The sequence below is a fragment of the Molothrus aeneus genome, chromosome 5 (assembly GCF_037042795.1).
Source record: "Molothrus aeneus isolate 106 chromosome 5, BPBGC_Maene_1.0, whole genome shotgun sequence".
In the NCBI taxonomy this organism is placed as follows: domain Eukaryota; kingdom Metazoa; phylum Chordata; class Aves; order Passeriformes; family Icteridae; genus Molothrus; species Molothrus aeneus.
Genome location: NC_089650.1, coordinates 19,222,695 through 19,241,686, shown reverse-complemented (window position 1 = coordinate 19,241,686; position 18,992 = coordinate 19,222,695). Strand labels below are relative to the sequence as shown.

The window sequence follows — 18,992 nt, the reverse complement described above, 5'->3', positions numbered from 1 at the left end:
ATTGTTGAGGTGGCACATGTGTCACCCTGGGAAGTCCACAGTGGCCCCCTGCCCCAGCAGAGTTTCCTGGCACCATGGTCTGTATGAGGTAGCTTTGAATTGTATTTGTTATGTCTGCTGGGGCTATCAGTAAGGGGCCCTGCCTGTGCCCCACTTGTGCCTCCCAAATGATCTCCTAAGCCAGAGCTGTGAGGTGCTGCAGGATGCCTTGGAGCTACAGAAGCTTCCTTTACAGGTGCCTGAGGCTGCTGGCATGTGGCTGGAGCACTCAGGGAGGTTCATTTCTGGTTCAGGAGCATTGGCCAGCCGTGTGAGCAATCCCAGTCACACCAGGTTCACATCCCTGCAGTAATGTAAGGCCTGAAGGTGAATGACTCCCCCCGTGCCCCAAATCAGTGTAAGAAAGCATCAGTATTCAAAGGGATCTAAAAATAAAACCTGCAGGGACTCTCCAAAGGGATATGGGAGATGCTCTGGAGACGTTCTTGCTTCAGGGGAAGGCAGGAGTTTTGAGACTTAGAGAAATACTGGAGAGGAGGGAAGAGAAGTGGATTCAATGGTTTCTCCCTTACAAAAGTAAAAAGTTGTAGCCAGGGACAGGGGCAGAGTGAAAGTATGTCTGTGATGTGGAGAAACTGAGCACATGGGTTTAGCCCTGCAGGGAGATCTTCCCTGTGTGCCTGGGAAGTGCCTGTGGCTGGACACATGGTGGGAGTGTGGCACAGAGGGACCCTGGCAGGCTGCCCACCCCTCTGTTATAAGGCCCCATGATCTGACATGTGCATGGGGCGGGGTGTCCTTTTCAACATGGAGCCATTCCACACCCCTGCCAATTCTCCTGGGCCCCAACTTATTACTTTTTATTTTTATTTTTTTGCTATGCTGAGATTGGATGCCCACAGCTTGTAGCTCCCTGAGGAGGTGCTCTGATTTCAGCAGCTTATGTAGAGCACTCCCATCCTGCTGTCCCCACGCTTGCTGCACAGGGAAGCTGAGATGGGGGCATGGATATCATCCCCCCTCCTGGGCTGGTGGTCTCTCTGGATCTCTCTGGCTACTCTGTAAAGTGGCCTGCAGGTAGTGTGAAGAGGACTGCATGGTCACCTACCCCACGTCTAACTGAACCAGCAAAAGCATGCAGCAATCTGTGGTACTCACCCCAAAATTTCCCTTCCATGGTGGTCTCTGTCCTTGTCTCTATCCTCTGATATCCCCGTCCCTTGCTGGCACCCAGTGGGCTGGAAGTGAAAGTGGCTCAGGGGAGACCAGTGGTGAAGGTGGGGGATGAGGAAGGAGCTGGAGGTGCCACTTTGCTGCTGTGCCTGCAGGTCTCTGAGGTTTTCCAAAGATAGAGGACATTCCCTTTCCTTTCCTAGGGAAAGGAAAGCAACATCTTGGATAGCACGAAAACCACAAGGGACAAATGGATGAGCTCAGCCCTGCAGGGGCTGCAGTTCTTGCAGGGGGCAAGGACCTGGGTGGGATATAAACTCAGCAGTGACACTGCACCCTCTGCCCCCACCTGTGCTCCCCCAGAAGTGTTCAAGGCCAGGTTTGATGGGGCTCTGAACAACCTGATGTAGGGGAAGCTGTCCCTGCCCATGGCAGTGGGCTTGGAACTGGATGATCTTTAAGGTTCCTTCCAACCCAAGTCCTTCTGTGATTCTACAGCTGGAAGGGAGGCAGTACACCCTTCCTCATGCTTTTGGTTGCCGGTGCACCTCTTCCTGTGCGTGTCACTGGTTCTGCAGCCACCTGGGCAGCAGAATGTCCTTGGATATCCTAGTGGGGGTTGCAGGGCTGGAGGCAGAGGAAAAGGGACCTTCTGGAGCAGAGTCATGGTTTAGGGAGATGGGTGTCAGAAGTGGGGGTCACACCCCAGCTTGAGAGGCTGGGGTGTGGCGGCAGGAGGGACAGCAAGGAATACACAATCCTGCTTTGGGAGGCAAGCTAGGACTGAAAGGCAGGAGCAGCAAACTCAGACCTGTATCCATAGGAAAAGTTTGGGGCTAAGGGAATTCCTGGGGAAAAATCGTTCTTTGCAAGAACCACAGAGGACCCCGCACCTTAACTTCACCAGAGCCCACATCAGTGTCACCGTCCCCTCCTCTCTCAAGAGCAGGGGGATGAGCAGGCCCGCAGAGATCGGGCCGAGCTGTCACAGAGAAGCGGGGAAATCAGTCAGGCAACAGGTTTGTCATCCAGACTTGCCGTTTGTCACCTCGGAGGTGTCTCAGAGCGGGGCTGCCCTGGTGAGGCAAACCCGCTGTCAGACACGGGCCTCCTCCTGCTCCATCCTTCCTCCCCGGGGCCACCGCCCCGCCCCGTGCCCGGAGGCGGAACCGGGGCTGCGGGGGCAGGAGCAGGGGCTGCGGGGGCAGGAGCAGGGGCTGCGGGGCAGGAGCAGGGGCTGGCAGGGTCAGGGGCTGCGGGCGGGAGCCGGGGCTGCGGCGGGGAGCAGGTGGCGAGCAGCCCCGCCGCACACTGCACCGCGTCCCTGCCGCCCGCCTGCTGCCGGAGCCGCCGGCTCGCCCCTGTGCGCTGGTGTCTTCTGATGCCTTCGGTCCAGGCTTCCCCCTCATGGCTCTGATCTCTTTTGCCGCCCCCTCAACACCCTGCCTGGGACACGCAGCCTCTCCCTCGGAAGCAGGGATGCTCGCTTTCCTGCTGGCAGCCTGTGCCAGCCACGTGCTGTCACCTCGGAGTGTTTTCCAGCCGTGTGTCCCTGCCTCGCTGGGTCATTGAGCTCTCCGTAGTCTGTGAAACCCCCCCGCTTCAGCGGGATCCTTCGTCTCGGCTGACTCTTTGGCTTCCTGGTCTTTGCCCACCCTGTTCCTCGACCACATCTGTTCAGACCTTGCTCTTGACAAATCTTGCCCCCTCGGAGGCTTCGAGAAGAGCAGCCAGCGTCGCGTGGAGGTGCAGCAGAGCTTGTCCCGTTCGGGAGGATATGGGCTGCGGCAGGATCGGTTCGGGAGCCATGGGCCGTCGGCTCCTCCGCGGTGTCTCTGGAGCTGCAGTCGTCCTTGCCAGCGTGGCCCTCCTCTCCATGCGGCACCGTGGGGCTCGGGAAGCGGCTCAGTACTCAGGGAACGGGGAGGGGATGTTGGAGAAGCCAGAGCGACAGAGCCGAGGGAGCCCAGAGGGGGCTGGTGGCAGGGAGCAGAAGGACCTCAGAGTCCATCCTCCGGAGGGATACAGGAGCGAGGGAAGCCTGACGCTTGAGGACATTTTCATAGCTGTGAAGACAACCAAGAGGTTTCACCAGAGCAGGATGGAGCTGCTCCTGGACACGTGGATATCCCAGGCCAGCGAACAGGTGAGTGTGTGGATTCTGACTAGAGAGAAGGTGTTAGTAATGGGGCAGGCATGGGGTGTCAGGGCAAGGGGATAAAAGCCAGAGGAAGGGGAGGCTGGGCACTGTTGTGCCCCTCAGTACTTTGCCTCATATTCTCTATTTCTCACTTCATATTCAAAGAGAGATGCTACACAGCAAAATGGTTTCACCAGTAGCTGCTTCCTGGGAAGGGCTGGTGAAGATGCCACGCCAGACTGAATGCACAGACCAGCCTGTGTCTGTATGAAATGGTGGCTTTCCATTTCTCCTGGTGCCATAGGTTTGTTGGGTTTTGGGCTGACAGGCTCCCCTGGCCCTGTCAGCGTGCCTACACTGTGCCTGGGCACCCATTGCCCTGGAAAGGTGCAGTGCAGTGGGCAAGAGAACAAGGCAGGCAGGCTCCTGGAGGACCTCCTGTAGTTAGCCCTGTTCACCTCCCAGCACATCAGCACAGTCCATACTTTCCCTTCTTGGGCAGATACCTTCATGTGCATGATCTTGAAGTGATGTGGGTGTATTTTTGACTTTTTTTCTTTTTTTAAACTGGGGACCTGATGTTTCCATCCTTTGCTCAAACAGTTCGGAGAGTTTCCTTCCTGCTAGAGAAACTGATACAGGGCACCACATTAGTGGTGCTGTGCAGGCTGGCTCACTGGTGGGCAGGAGCACTCCCCCAGAGCTCTGGTGCTTTGCTCCCTCCCTCGCAGAGCTGCTCCTCAAGAAAGAAGAAATCCTATGGCTGCCCTGAAGGGGTTTTTTTTGCCTCTGCCTGTGTGTGATGGGTGCCTATAAGGCAAATTCAGGCCTCAGAGAAGAAGGGGATGGGGGCGGAGGTGCTGGGTAGGAGAGTGCCTGAAGCAGTGCAGGGTTTGCTGGGTAAGGGTGGTTTTCCACTTCGTGGTGCTGCAACTGTCTGGCCTGCTGCGGTCGTCACAGGAAGCCATGTCCTATTTTGAGCATGCTTCCTCTCCTGGCTGCGTGTCCCTCTCAGTGTCTGAGATGCCCCGCTTCCTCCTGCAGAGGCACTTCTCCTCTCCAGCCAGCTCCAGCCCAGCAGCTCCTTGGAGAAACCAAACCCAACCACGTGCCTGCACTGGCATTAGGATATTGCTCCTGGGGCCTTCCCAGTGGGTTTTTAGGGAGCAATTCACCTGTCCCTCCTTTGTTTGACAAATCAGTACCTGGCTGTTCTGCTGATGACAGGAATTAGATACTAGCTCCCCAGACTCATCTGATTCCCTCTGGAATGCAAGTGGTGTCCAAACCTTGGAAGAGGTGTTGAATTTTCCATGCTGCTGCCAGCCTCTGGGAAGCTACACAGACTGAGCAGAGAAATAGGAAGGAAGGATAGAATGGGAGTGTCACTCATTTTAAAAGAGTTTTTTCAGTGTTACCAATTTTCGTTGCAAGCTTGATATTTTCCTTCTCCCTCCTCAATTTTCTGTGTTTTTCTTCTTCTTTTTTACAAAATGGCTTTGAGGGAAGGGGAGTGGGAGCAGAAAGGGAGGCAAAGAGAAGTACGTGAAAGTCAAAAACATTTTTTTTAATATGTTCCTCCTTAAGGGGTTTTTTAAGTTTCCAGGAAATGGTTAGTTTGGAAAATTTGACAATATAGAAAGCCTCACTTAGCAAAAAAAGGACAGCTTTCAATTTGCAAAGGACATTCAATTGTTGTGGGGACAGGAATAGTACACCAGACCTCTTGTTATTGAGTCCTTATGGAGAGACATAGGCTTTAGGAACCAGTCCTGGAGAAATTCAGGTCTCAGAAGTCCTGATGTGCAGAGGCTGCCTTCTCCTAGGGCTGATCCAGCTTCTTACTGTCTCACTTGCCCTCAGTCATGGCTGGAGACCAATTCAGTGAGTGTTTCTCCACCAGTGGCCAGCAGGGAAATTTTAGCAGCTGGCTGTGTTGCTGATGCCAAGCCTGGCTTCAGAGCAGGATACCTGCATGGTTTCCTCCTGGAGGAAGCAATCCAGACCTCCCAGGTCAGGCCTAGGTGACTGTAACAGGAGGCAGGAACAGCTGTGGTTTTGATGGCAAGGACAGACTGTATGGGAGCTGAATTAAAAATCCTCTGTGTTGGACTCTGTTGGGGTAGAGAATAAGAGAGAGATTGTCTCTGAAACTGCTCTGAAGTTTAATCTGAAGACATGCAGTTGGTGAGAGATGGGGAAGTGTGAGATGGGCACTCTTTGCTGGACCATGCTCTGCCTCCTGAGAACTGATCCATGACAAACTTTCCGCTGGAGACTGATGTGAAAGCCATTTTAGTGAAAGGCCTTTTCCTCAGCAAAAGCTTAATCTAAATAGGAGTGGGGGTTCTGATGATTGTTTAGCTGGACAGAATCTTGGAGTGACTTACACTCCTGGCCCCAGTAGTTTTGATGGAGAAGAGTCCAGCTTTCTGGTGTGGTTTGGTAATGTGAGCTATTTCTAGCACTTCCCCTCCATTTAGAAGTCCACACACCCAGCCAATGGGAATGAAACCTTTGAATGTCCCATCCTGAACTGGTTTTCAGATTTTCAGTGATGTGAATCCACCCCAGATTTTGAATCTGTTCTCTGTGCAGGACACAACAGTAATCCTGTTGATGTGTTTGCATTTTGGAGAGGGTTTCTTCATAGAGGAAGGATACCCTGGGAGCTTAGGCGATGAACATGGCCCTGGATTGTCAGGTTCCACATCTTTATTCCTTTTTGCTAATTTTTTATTGCTAGGCTATTTCTCTAATTTGGGGTGAGGAGGTCTCAAAGCTTAGCATTTATCCATTGCCTGGGCTCTTCTGTTCATGAAGAGCTGCCAGAAAAAACTGTTTGACACAGTGGCTCCTTATCACTGCTTGCACTGCTGTCCAGCAGACATCCTTTCCTACACAGACATCTTCTCCACTCCAGAATGGAGAGATACTTTCTGTGCTTCATCTCTGGCAGCAGCTGCTGTGCCAGATTTCCCACCTTCAGGTGTTTGAGGGATGGTGAGACGAGGATGGAGTCAGCTGCATTTGCTATTGTGATCTTCTTTTGCACTGCTTGAGCACAGCCAGGTGTGCTGTGGAGATCAGAGTTTGAAAGTGCCAGAAAAATTGGACTTGCCTGGTCCCCACACTCATATTTCCCTTTTCCCAGTTATTTTGGACAGTCTGGTGTTGCCTGTGGTGACAGTGTACTTTCATCCTTGGGTTCTACAGGAACATGTTGGATGTCTGCAAAAAAAACCCCAACATTTCTCCTCTTGCATCAAGGGAAAACTGGGAACCTCAGAATATTTTTACAAGTAGAAAATTTGGAAAAGATGCATCTTGTTATTTTAAGTCAAATGTGATGTTTGTTAGACACGTGATATCAAGTTGGTTTTATATCTGTAAGCAAGTAATTTCCAGCAACAATATTTCTTGGGGTTTTTTTTGAAAATGTCAGAAAATTTCAACGGCTTCAGATTTTGTTTTTCTTGAATTGGAAATATTTGCCATAGTGGAAATTTCTAACTCTGACATGCTGGCAAGGGAAATCCCATGCTGCTGACAATCCCTGCCTTGCCTGAAGGTTGTGATATGGTCCCCTGACCCAGAGCAGTTCCTTCACCTGAGACTTGGCTAATTGCTGCTTGTCACATGATCCCCTTGAAAGTGGTGTTAACTAAGAGACTTTACTGGTGGGGTGGGGTAGGAATGTTTGCATGCTCCATTGCTGCAGCTCAGTTCTCAGAGGGTAATTCACCAAGCCCTGTAGCTCATCCATCTGAGATCAGGAAACCATCCTGCTGTCTCTGCTTGAGCCAGGTATCTCTGAGGGTCCTTCACTGCCTTATTTTCACATACACAACTTTTCTCCTACTATGTCCTCCAGATAGGGATATCTCCCAAATGCTGGGTGGGTGTGGGGAGATGTAGAGACTCGTGTCCCCCTGCCTTTGGGAGCAGTGATGGCTCCTGCAGCTGCTGTCTGCCTGCCTTGTTCCCTTTGTGCCTGTGCAGGTGCTGTGTTTAACCAGCCTGTGGGCAGCTGGTGGGGAGGCTGTTTATGGCTCGCGACTCCTTTTTCATTTCATGAAAGCTCATTTTCTGCCTGAGGAAAGCTTTTCTCCACCAGCCCTGATCCTCGCCTGGCTCTGAACAGGGGGAGCTGTGCCACATAATGGCAGCAAGGGGGATTAGAGAAGCCTGGGAGTGGAGGAAGAGGAGGAGGAGGGGGCAGAAAGTGGCAGGGAGCTGTGCACACTTCACACACAAGCAGATGTTCTTTTAACCCAAGCATCATTTAACCACAATGCCTTAATTTTTCTACCACTGACACCTAATCCAGGGCTACCTTGCCCCCTCACTCAGTGTCATGGGTCCCCTGGTCCCAAGGCAGTGGGATTGGGGGTGAAAACGAAGCCACACAAGTACTGATGGTTGTGCCATGCAGGAAGGGGGAGCACAGCCATCCTTCTGTTCATCTGCTGCCTGGGAGTGGGTAGAGCAGCAGAGCATGGAGGGGGGGTAACCATGTCAAGTGTGTCCAGCTGTGGGAGGAAGAAGTGGGCAGCCAGGAACAGCACCAGCTCCATCCTCAAGAGTAATCTCTTTTCCTTGTTTCCCCAGACCTACATCTTCACTGATGAAGAAGATGATGACTTGAAAAGGAGAATGGGTAATGACCTATCCTATGACACCACCTTCAGCCCCTACTCTACCTTCAGCCCCTGAGCTGTCCTGGCCTTGAGAGGAGCCTGGTGTGAGGGCTGGCTGTCCTGCACCAGCACTGCCCAATGAAACAGGCCCCTTGCTGTGTCCTGTGGTGGTGATAGTTTGGTGTAGCTGGCTTACCCCAGGGCATGCAGCCAGCTGGAGGCAGGGTGCTGTCTGCTTTAAAGCATCCATGGGTAGAAGTGGCACATGACAGAGCCCCTCAATCTCTGCATCATGGTTGGCAGTGGGCAGCGTGGAAGTGTGGATGGCAGGCATTCTAGTCGTGGCCAAATTGCTTGGCTCTGTCCATGTTTCATCTCCTGGTAGGGGGAGGAGTGGAACCTGTGTCTCCATGGGCTTGGATGCCTTTTGGGAGGGCATGAGGAGACTGTCTGTGAACAAACCCCTTCCCTCCTGCCCAGATGTCCTCCCTGTGACCATGCAAAGTGGGCTGGCTCTGAGTTTTCCCTCCTTTGGCAGGTGGCCATGTGATCTTCACCAACTGCTCTGCTGAGCACAGCCACCTGGCCCTGTCCTGCAAGATGGCTGCAGAGTTCGATGCCTTCCTGGCCAGCGGCCTGAGGTGGGGCAGGGCTGCCGTGGGGGGACCCCCGAGGGCAAGAGGCACCCTCCTTACTGCAAACTTCTTGTGTCTTCCTGTCTGCCCCAGCTGGTTTTGCCACTTGGACGATGACAACTACCTGAACCCTGTTGCGCTCCTGAAGCTCTTGTCCTCCTATGCGGAGACACAGGATGTTTACCTGGGCAAACCCAGCCTGAACCGACCCATCTGGGCCTCTGAAATGCTGCCAAACAACCAGACGGTACAGCCTGGGGCGGTGAGGTGGACTGGGGGCAGTGGGGTGTTTTGGTGCTCTGGCTCACATTTGTCATGGTTTAACCCCAGCCAGCAGCCAAGCCCTACGCAGCTGCTCGCTCACTCTCCCACCAGAGGGAGTGGAGAGAGAATTGAAAGGGCAAAAGGTAGAAAACTCGTGGGTTGAGATAAAGACAGGGAAAGCAAAAGCCATGTACATAAGCAAAGTAAAACAAGGAATTAAGTCCTGCTTCCCACAGGCAGGCAGGTGTTCAGCCACCTCCAGGAGAGCAGGGCCCCATCACGTGTAATGGTGACTTGGGAAGACAAACACCATCACTCCAAATGTCCCTCCCCTTCCTCCTTCTTCCCACACTTTATAACTAAGCATGGTGTCATATGGGCTGGAAAATCCCTTTGGTCAGCTGGGGTCACCTGTCCTGGCAGTGTCTCCTCACAACCTCCCTTGCACACCCAGTTTCCTCACCAGTGTGGCAGTAGTAAAGCAAAAAAGACCTTGGCTGTTGTGTGAACCCTGCTTAGCAATAACAAAAACATCTCTGTATTGTCAACGCTGTATTCAGCACAAATCCAAAACACAACCCCACACCAGCCACTGTGAAAAAGTTAACTCTACCCCAGCCAAAACCAGCACAGTATTGCAAGGAGAGATCGGTCCCAAGAGGAATGACAGCAGCTGGAAACTTGCCATCTTGTCTATACATGGCTGTTAGGTGTTGACTAAATTTGAATGTCCAAGGGGCAGAGTCCCACGTTGCTGCTCTGCCTTTGGGTACATGTCTGACAGACAAAAGCCTGCCCCAGGCACCCCACCTGTTGCTGCCAGCAGGAGCAACTGGCTGTTCCAGTTATGAGGAAGTGAAAATCCATGCTGTACTGCGAGAAAGTCCTTCCTCTGGGCAGCAGTCAGGGGGCTGGGGTGACAATAGGGCTGTGTTTGTCCTGACATCAAAGCTGGGTTTCCAGCATTCCCACCTCTGGGAGTATGGTATTACCTGAGCCTCTGCCATTGATTTTCTCTGGTGTTTCTTTCCAGAAATCCGTGCGCTTCTGGTTTGCCACGGGAGGGGCTGGGTTCTGCATCAGCCGCAAGCTGGCGAGGAAGATGGTGCCCTGGGCCAGGTGAGCTGGGGAGCGTAGGAGCCTTTGGGGATGAGCAACATGGCTGCACATTAATTCCTGGCAGTGTCAGCCCTGGATTTGTGCATGTGGTGTTTGCAAAGGTGCAGAGTGCCGCGTGCTGCACGTCTGCAAGATGTGAGACTGGAGGAAGGATGTAGTGGGTGGGTCTGCCAACTCACTGAAAACTGGCAAGAGCAGGCACATCAGTAAACATGGTCACAGGATGATGTACTCCTCTCTCCCCATCTCCTTAAGGCTCTTGGTTATTCCTCACACTCCTTCCCATCCCTTTCGGCTTCGTGTGACTCTTTTCCCATCTGCTGATCTCATCTCCCCTTCATCTGCCTCTTTCCAGATGTCCATACCTCCCTCCTGAGCTAATTTTATGTTCCCTCACCCTAAACCTTCTTTGGCTTCTCAGGTGTCCACTGTCATTTCCTCAGCTTGATGCATACAGAACAGAGGTGGGTCCCAAGGTGTTATCCCAGCCTAGAACAAGATGATGCCCTACGTTATACCCCAGGCATGTACACTGGTGGGCATTGGCTGTGCCTTAACCAGTCTTAACCAGATCTGAGCATACCCAGAAGGACAGATCTGATCCACACCAGGTGGCTGTTTTAGCCAAATCCCATGATAGGTATTTTATGGTAGACCCAGTCAAGAGGATGATCTGTGATCTAGGGTAAAGTGAAAGTGGCACAGATAGACAATGCCTGACCTGGCATAAAATCTGCCACTACTGTTTTTAAAATGCTTAAAACACATTTCAGTTTGCTGGGAGTTGTTGTAGTAGACAGTGTCTCATACTGTGTAAATAATTCCAGTTCCCGAAGCCTTAAAATTGGGTTTAGTCTGTCATCAGAAGGTGGCCAAGTATGTGGTGTTGCATTACAGTAGATGGCTTATCCAAGCTGCATGTCCTGTTTTCACTTCCCCCTGGACCTTGCCATGTGCTCCCACTGTTTCTCTTGTGATGGCTTGTGTGACCCCCAGGGGCTCAGTGCACTTCACCAAACATGTGGAGAAATGACTCAGTGAAGTCTGTCAGCTCTCTGCGTCAGCTTACCAAGGACCTGGATCATGTATCAGGGACAGCATGGCTGGGAATGGTGAAAGAGCAAGCCTGTTCCTGAGTATGTGCAGCTGGAACTCAGGGATTTCTTGCCTGGTTACAGGATCTACTCTGGTTTTCAGTAATGTCCTGCCAAAGTGGATGCCTACATCTGCCCCTACCCTTTTCCTAACCCATGCAGCCCTACTCTCTTCCAGTGGCAAGAACTTCCTGAGCACTTCGGAGCTCATCCGCCTGCCGGATGACTGCACCGTGGGTTACATCATCGAGTGCAAAGTCGGTGGGCAGCTGATTCCCAATGCACTCTTCCATTCCCACCTGGAGAACCTGCAGCTCATCCCCACCTCTCAGCTCATGCAGCAGGTGAGGAGGGGAAGGGAAGCAAGAGGGAGGTGTGTGAGGAAGGAGTGGAAGGAAGCTTACAGGCATGATGTTCCACTGATGGCACTGATGTGCATTGAATCAATCATCTGCTCTTCTGGGGAGGCTTTCCTGACAAATGCATCTTTGAAATAAGGAGCAGATATTGCCAGCAGCACAGCTGCCAGTCATAGTGCCCTGGGATCAGTGGTGGGGAGCACATGTAGGGGGAGTGATGGGAGGATTGAGGGCATCCCTGGGAGAATGTGGCACAAGGACAAGCAGAAATGATGATTGATTGGGAAAGGGCCTTTGACATGGCACTCTCTCTGCCTTACAAAGGACTAGTAGGGTGGACCATCATGGAAGGAAAACAGAAGAGATGTGGAAGGTAGAGGCTAAGCCAGCAGAGAAAGAACTAGAATGGGAGTTTTTGTCATCCACAGCAAATTCCTTGCTCCTGAACTCGTCTCATTCTCTCTACTCCTTTCTCACTGCTACTTTGTAGGTCACCCTCAGCTATGGTGTGTTTGAGAACAAACTCAATGTCATTGAGCTCAGTGGCCCCTTCTTGCCCCAGGAGGATCCTTCAAGGTATGGGGCATGAGTGCTCTGGATGTTGCTGCTGTGTGAGCCCTCAGACAACATGCTGGGAAGGGGAGGCAGCCCAATGGGGTGCAGGAGGGCTGGAGGGAGGGACAGGAACCTTACAGTCACATGGCTTATTGGGTGAAGGGCACCCCAGCATTAAGCTATTTGTGAACGGTTATAAACGTTGCAAACCTTTTTGGGTGAGTGGAAAGAAATGAAGCATTTAAAACATTTTATTTGGACAATGCCTAAGCCAAAAGTATTGCTGTTTATTTCCCATTTTGAGACTGAACAAGCTAACCTTTTACCTCAGGGACAGGAACAGAAATGTTCTTTTAAACTCAAGGAAGGAAATTCTGCTTGTTTTTTTCATTTTATGCTTTGCTGAGAAAACTGAAGGGAAAAAAGAAAAAGGTTCACTTCAGGCTGACTGCAAACAAAACTGTTCTTTGATTTACCTTCTCCTCTTTGAGTGAACAAACCTAAAGTTGTTATTTGCAGAGCATGAGTAGGAAGATCCTAGCTGGAGATAGGAGGGGTGGGAAACAGCTAGGTGTTGAAAAGAGCATCAGCAGAACCATGTAGCAGGGGCTGGTGCAGTGCCCATCTCCCTGCCTGTGATCAGGGTGAGCTGTGGCTTGGGCTCCATGGGCTAGAGCTGGATTTGGGTATCAGAGGGAGGCTTTGCTGAGAAAAGACACCTTAGGGTGAGCAAACAGTCCTGAGCTCTGTGGTGCAGGGTGGGCACCTGATATGGAATGGGGCGAGAGGGAGAGGCCTCCCATCTTCTAGCTGTCCTCTGACCTTAATTTGCTTTCTCCCCAGCAGGTTTCGATCCCTGCACTGCCACCTCTATCCCAACACCTCCTGGTGCCTGCAGGCTGTTGGCTGGTGATGCCTGAGCCTCAGCTGCAGCGGGTCCAGGTGATACCTGTTCACCTGCAGGGAGTGGGACACTGAAGAAGCTTGGTGCTCCCAATTTCACCTTCACCCTCGTGGTCGTGGTGCTCTGTGATGGCTTTCTTGGTCCTCACTCAATACTGGTGACACAGGACAAGAGACAAGGTCTGATCCAAAGATGGATAGGATGGGCTGGACACATGAATGAGCTTCTCATCTGAGTTGGGAGATGTGCAAGGGATGGGAGCAGTATGCCTTCTGAGCAGATCAAGAATAGGATAGTGACTGCTGGGCATCTGAGCAGAGATGAGGACTTGCTGCTGCTGCTGCTGCTGCTCTGTGCCCTGGCTGCATCTTTCTGGACTAGAAGGGCCCTGTGTGTGCATACCTGGTGCCCAGCTCCTGGTGGGTGGCAGCGTGTCATTGCTCCAGGCTCTCTGAGCAGGGCCTCTTCCTCCATATCGGTGCTTTCCCTACTGCCCACACTTTACAGCCACAGACCTGTTGAGTCTCGCATAGTCAAAGTCTATAGAAATGAAAAATGTGACCATTTTTTGGGCTGAATGAATCCTGGAAAAGTATAGTCCTTGCTCAACAGAGGGGAGATGGACAGGAAGTACAAAGAATCAGAAATCCTCTGCTCTGCTGGGACAAAAAAGAGGGCATGGAGTAAGGGAGCCAGGGGGAAACTGAGTGAGATGGGGATGGGTCTTGCATTGAATGTTGAAGGTTTGATCTTGTATGGTGCTGCATTATTCCTCTCCTTTTACCTTCTTGATGTGGGGTCAGGCTAATCTCTTGCTCTAATTACCAACCTGTCGTCTGAGATTAGAGTCCAGCTCCTATCTGTGAGAAGAGACATAAAGGATTAGAGCTGGCTGAAGGAGAGGAGGAAGGAAGAGATGGAGAAGGAGCGCCCAGGAGCGGATTAGAGGTTACAGCTTTATAGTCTTTTCTGTCCCCAACCAAAAAAATTAAGTCATGATGGAATGGAAACAGCAAGGCAAAGAGCTTTTTATCTCTGTGGGGCTTCCCTCCAGGTGCCAATAGCAGCTTTCTGCCTTCCTGCTCTCCCTGCTGAGCATCACAGAGGGAAGGAGTGGACCCAAATAGGTCACAGGCTTTCTGGCATGTTTGTGAAGGGTCCTTTTCTCAATACAGTGCCCAGTGTGAAAGCTGGGCAATGGTCCTTGCTGGGGAATGAACTTTGGCATAATTTTGTCCTTGTACACACAGTTAAGTGGCTGGGGGAGGGTTTTGCAAGGAAACCTGGAAGGCAGAGAGGCTGTTTTAAATGGCAGGTGGTTCTACAAACAGGTATCTTTCTTTAAAGAGTATTTCAAAACAGACTGCTGGGATCTGTGAGAGATCCTGTAATCTCCAGATGAAAGGACAAATGCCCTTTCTCTAAAGAGCTGCTCAGCTTTGATGCTGCTGATGTGACTAAACCTGCTGCTGGTGGGCTGGAAGAGCCAAAGGCAACTGTCACTGTGGCTTTGCCGTTTTGAAAACCGGCCACTCTGTCACCTCCTGCCACCCCCAAGCACCAGCATCTCCTACACAGTGCACAGAAAGTTTAAAGGAAAGGCGTCAGAAAGACCTTCCACCTCTGTAAAGGGGGATCTAGAAAGGAACGAGCACTTAATTTTTGGAAAAAAGATAAGGCAGGTGCCTGCAGAGCTGTTTTCCAACCTGGTCATTCTCACTGGCATTTAGTCAGCTTGTGCAGCAGCACACAGCCTTGCTTTCTTCTGTTGCACAACACGCCTTTGAAGTATAAGTTCATTATGAGCAGGCACAGGAGCGAGCTGATGCCAGTGACCATTCCTTGAGTTGTGGAAAGCCCTTGGCTCATATGGCTACGCCAGCCAAGAATCCACATGGCACAAAACAGGGACACAGCTATTGGAAGAGGGATGCAGGACCAAGAAGTCCTGCCCCACAGGACTAGTGGTTTGGGCACGGCCAGAAGACGAAATATGGCTTTGTGAGAAGGAATTAGTCTTCAAGAGAAACCTACACTACTTGGATATATCATTTTTCCCCATTCAGATTTTCAGCTGATGTTAATAGAGACTTTGAGGTAAAAAGCTGGTCCTGGCTGTAGATGTCCTGGTGACAATCAGAGCAAAATGTGATTCATGTGAGGAAACTGGTACAGCAGCTTCACTTCCCTGGGGTAAAAGCAAAGCAGAGAAACTGAAAGCTTGCTTTGGATCCTGGCTTCAGCTGGTCTGAATTGACCTGGTGCCTTTTGCATGGTTGAAGATCAGATGTTTAATGGGTTGAATCCTTGAGTGGCTGCATGGGGACCCGTTTAAGACTTGGTTTCGTTGCTGGAGCAGTTAAGTGCCACTTTTGTGGAAAATGTCTTGTCTCATAAGGAAACAGAACAGATGAGAAGATGTCTGGGGCAGGGCATCTCTTGGGCTGTAGAGAAATGAATGACAGAAGAGTCCTGCTATGCCTGTGACGACAATAGGCTGGAAAGAAAATAGCTTCTGAGTCGACAAAAGAAACCAGGTTTTCTCTAAGAACAGAGAGACAGCTTAATGGGACGCTCACCGCATGAAATCTGATCAACGTTAAAACATGAGTTAAAATTAGTTTCAGTAATGGTTCCTGCCCCTGGGGCTTGCTGTCAGATATTGTGGTTTTACAGTCTCATTTTCCTAGTTTATTAAAATGTTTAGCTGCTTGGGAAAATGAGAAACAATCTCATGTGAAACTTTTCAGGGGGCTGTCTTCTTTTATTCTCTTTCTCTTGATGTAACAAAGATTTTGGAAAGGTTCCACTGGGTCTATTAAATTTGTATTTTCTTCTTCTTCTTCTTTTTTTTTTTAAATATCTCTACCTTTCTCTAGCTCACACTCCCTTTTCTCATTGCAGAAAAAAAAAACTCTCTCAAGAACGAAAAGGGATGGAGACATGGTCTTTATATTTTACTGGGAAAAATGGGGTCAAAGTCAAGGGTATTGGCATGACCCTGCTGTTGTACAACATTAAGTGTAGTTCAAGGTTTCAAGTACAGACACCTCTGCCTGCCCAACACCATAGCAACCAACACTATTAATGATGTTTAAACTGTATACTGAAAAGTCAGAAAAAGGAGAAGGAGGAGGGGAAAAAAAGCAGTTACAGTATTTGAAATGTAAAATATTAAGTAAGGCTTTCATGTTAACAATATCTTTTCTTTACTTTCCCCTTAGCGTGAAGAATTTTTATAAGAAAAGTCCTATTTGACAGTGCAAAAAAAAAATGCTAATGACTATCCTTTCTTTAGGGGAAAAGAAGTTAGTTGTAATAGGTGGGAAAATGCAGTTGTTGCTAAAGACTTGAAGGGGAGAGAGAAGAATAGCAACAATAGACAATGGTTCTGTCTCTGGTGCCAACTCCTCTTAACAGCTCTGCTGCCAAAGAAAAAGCAGATTCCTGAGCCACTATGGGATTTGCCCAACTTGTACCCAGACTGCAGCCTTCAGCTCTCTCCCCAGGCTTCTTGCTAAGGAAGCAGCCTTCAAAAGGTGAGCAGTCTATCAGACAGAAGTCAAAGGATGAGAAATGGGAACAGGAAGAAAGGAGATTGGAAGGAAAGAAACCATCGAGCAATGCCTTGGAGGAGTGTGGGAGTTTTAGCAGTGCATTGAAAGTGCTGTTTGGGGGCTGCCCAGCAGGAGCAGGAAAGGGGGTGTTGCCTGGCCCCTCAGGTCTGGATTTTTTTTTGTGATCAGGGCAACTGCAGCTCACCAATGCCACTGAGGATGCCAGCCTGTGAGACAGAGTCCACCTTGGAAGAGGTGAGATCAGTTTTGTTGGCCCTGAACCTCTTCTTTTTTTTTAGTAACACTCCAGATAAGTCAGTGGCTTTTCACCAGTGTTACAGTCACTTGCTTACAACAGATTTAGCTTCTTAATTTACTTTGCCCTTGCTTACAATGCAGCCTTTTCAGATAGTCCAGAGTGGGATGAGCAACTCTTTTAGTTAATTTGTTAAATTTCTCTGTCTTCAATCTCTGAAAAACCTGACTTGACAGCTGGCTCTGCACACTTCTGGGATGGATGCAAAATTGAAGGAGGGTGAGTGACTGCTCCATTCAGTAAGTGCACGGGCACAGGGAGGCATGGACCATCCTTATATTTTTCCTTGAGGAACCTGATAGCAGTTGGTGCCTGAGATGGAATCTCAGACTAACTGGAACTTTCTCCTCTGCCAAATAGTGCTTGTCATGTGGCTCTACCGAAGAGGGTGCAAGGGTTGCCATAGACATAAGCAGGGCCAGGAAGAAGAGCAGCATCATAAATGTTAAAGTAACTGTGCCTGTTCTCACCAGCTGGTGCAGGATTTTTTTCCTGTAGACTTTCTGCCTAAATACCTGGGAGGTTAAAGGAGTGCAGAACTGAGCTGTTCTTGCTCAGATGGCATTGCCTCTTAAGGCTGTTCCTTGACAGCCTGAGATTTTTTTTTTCCCTTCCTGCTTGATCCAGCTTGGACTCCAAGAAAGCTGGGAACTTAATCTCTCTCCCTCTTTGAACTGTAAGTGATTAATTACAGACCCCAAGAATGGGCTCCTTGTCTATCTCTTGTGTTTAAATTGCCTTCCAAGATTTTGTGAGGCTAAGGAGCCTCTTCCGATTTTACAGCTGACTGCGCCTTGGTTAAGCCTCTCTTGGTTTTGTTGGGAGCTGCATCTGATCCCTAGTGAACTTTAAGAACAAATTAAACAGGATTTTCTGCCCCTGACCCTTCTGCCACTGCTTGAAAACAAGACAGTGTTGATTTTAGCAGTGTAGGAAGAAGTGCGATGAAACAGGGCGTTTGGATGGGGAGAGATGCTGCTATTCTGAAACCCTGCTTTCCCCATCCCACCCAGAAGTGGGGCACAGAGAGAGCCCACAGCTGGTGCCTTTGGCCACGTTGTATCAGACAGAGGATAAGCCATGAAATATCCAGCAATTGCACTGGCAAAGAATCCAGCAGTCCTGGTTCTGAGCCAAGGCAAGCCTGTACTTTGTGCTGGACAGGGTGCCTACTCTGAATTACTTGCAAGCAGGGACAGGGTGTGAGGAAGGAGGAGAGGCCTTACAGGATCGATGAGGCAGTATTGTTATGTCTAAGCAGGGAGAAGATGATGCTTTTTGGGCCAGGAAGGGGCAGAGTTCAGGAGCAGAGTTTCCTTTCCACCCAGAAATACCATGAAGATCTGAAAGATTTTTGGTGTAAGCACATGTGAAGGGAGAGATGAGGGATGAAGCAAGCAGTTTGGATAAGAGAAAGAACCAGAGGAAAAAAAAATTACATCCTCTTCATGGCTGTGCTGGCAAATAATGAATGGTGGCCTGATGACCAGTACCGTGGGGCTTAGGGGTTCAAAAAAAAGAGGGGAAAGCCAGAAGGAAGAAGGTAAGGACTGTCTTCCCCTCTCCACACACTCATTACTGGCTGCTGGTTTCTCACTCATGGCTCTCCCAGTAGCATAGGAGGAGATACAGGGCTGGCAAAGAGCATCAGCTTCTACTCTGTTCTAGATCTTCTGCCTGAGCATACCCCACATAACTCAGCTTCCATGAACACTGGGAGAAGCAGCAGGCTGGGGCAATGAGCAGGATGGATGTGCTGACAAGAGTCTGCCCCTTCCATGCTGCCCCACCTTTCCCACATCACCATCAGTTTTGGTGGAGTGAGGCTGACTGTAGAAGCTGGCCAAGCTCTCTGCTTGCCAGGGCAGAAGCTCCTCTTTGGGCTCTCTGACAGGCTTGTTTCCCATGGTGTGGGATGCTGACAGAGTCTTGGTGCAGCTGGTAGGGAGAGCAGCTCCCCCCACACCCTCTCCTTTCTGCCTGGCATTCAGCTGTATTGGACGGAGTCTGTTTTTAGCAAAAGTCGCAGATTCAACAGCTGAGCTGATTTTCCAAAGGGACACATAAAACAAACAGCCTGCCATCTGCTCTATTGTCCTGGAATAGCGGCTTGGAGAGTGGGGGAGAGGGAAGGAGGGGAATGAGAGGAATGAGAAAGGGACTTGGGGGAAAGAGGGTGGGAAGGAGTGGGAGCAGAGGAAAAGGCAGAAAGAGGAGGTGGGAAGGTCGTGGCAGA

At 50.4% G+C, this 18,992-nt stretch overlaps 1 protein-coding gene across 1 annotated transcript; it reads left to right on the top strand.

The window, feature by feature from the left end:
• The first annotated feature begins 2,980 nt into the window (after nucleotides 1-2,980).
• MFNG (MFNG O-fucosylpeptide 3-beta-N-acetylglucosaminyltransferase) lies at nucleotides 2,981-12,920 on the top strand. Its single transcript, XM_066550169.1, has 8 exons — nucleotides 2,981-3,319; nucleotides 7,925-7,973; nucleotides 8,492-8,594; nucleotides 8,682-8,835; nucleotides 9,886-9,971; nucleotides 11,244-11,409; nucleotides 11,915-12,000; nucleotides 12,826-12,920. The coding sequence occupies exons 1-8, from the start codon at nucleotides 2,981-2,983 to the stop codon at nucleotides 12,890-12,892; spliced, it is 1,050 nt and encodes a 349-aa protein (XP_066406266.1). The 3' UTR covers nucleotides 12,893-12,920.
• The last annotated feature ends 6,072 nt before the right edge of the window (nucleotides 12,921-18,992 follow it).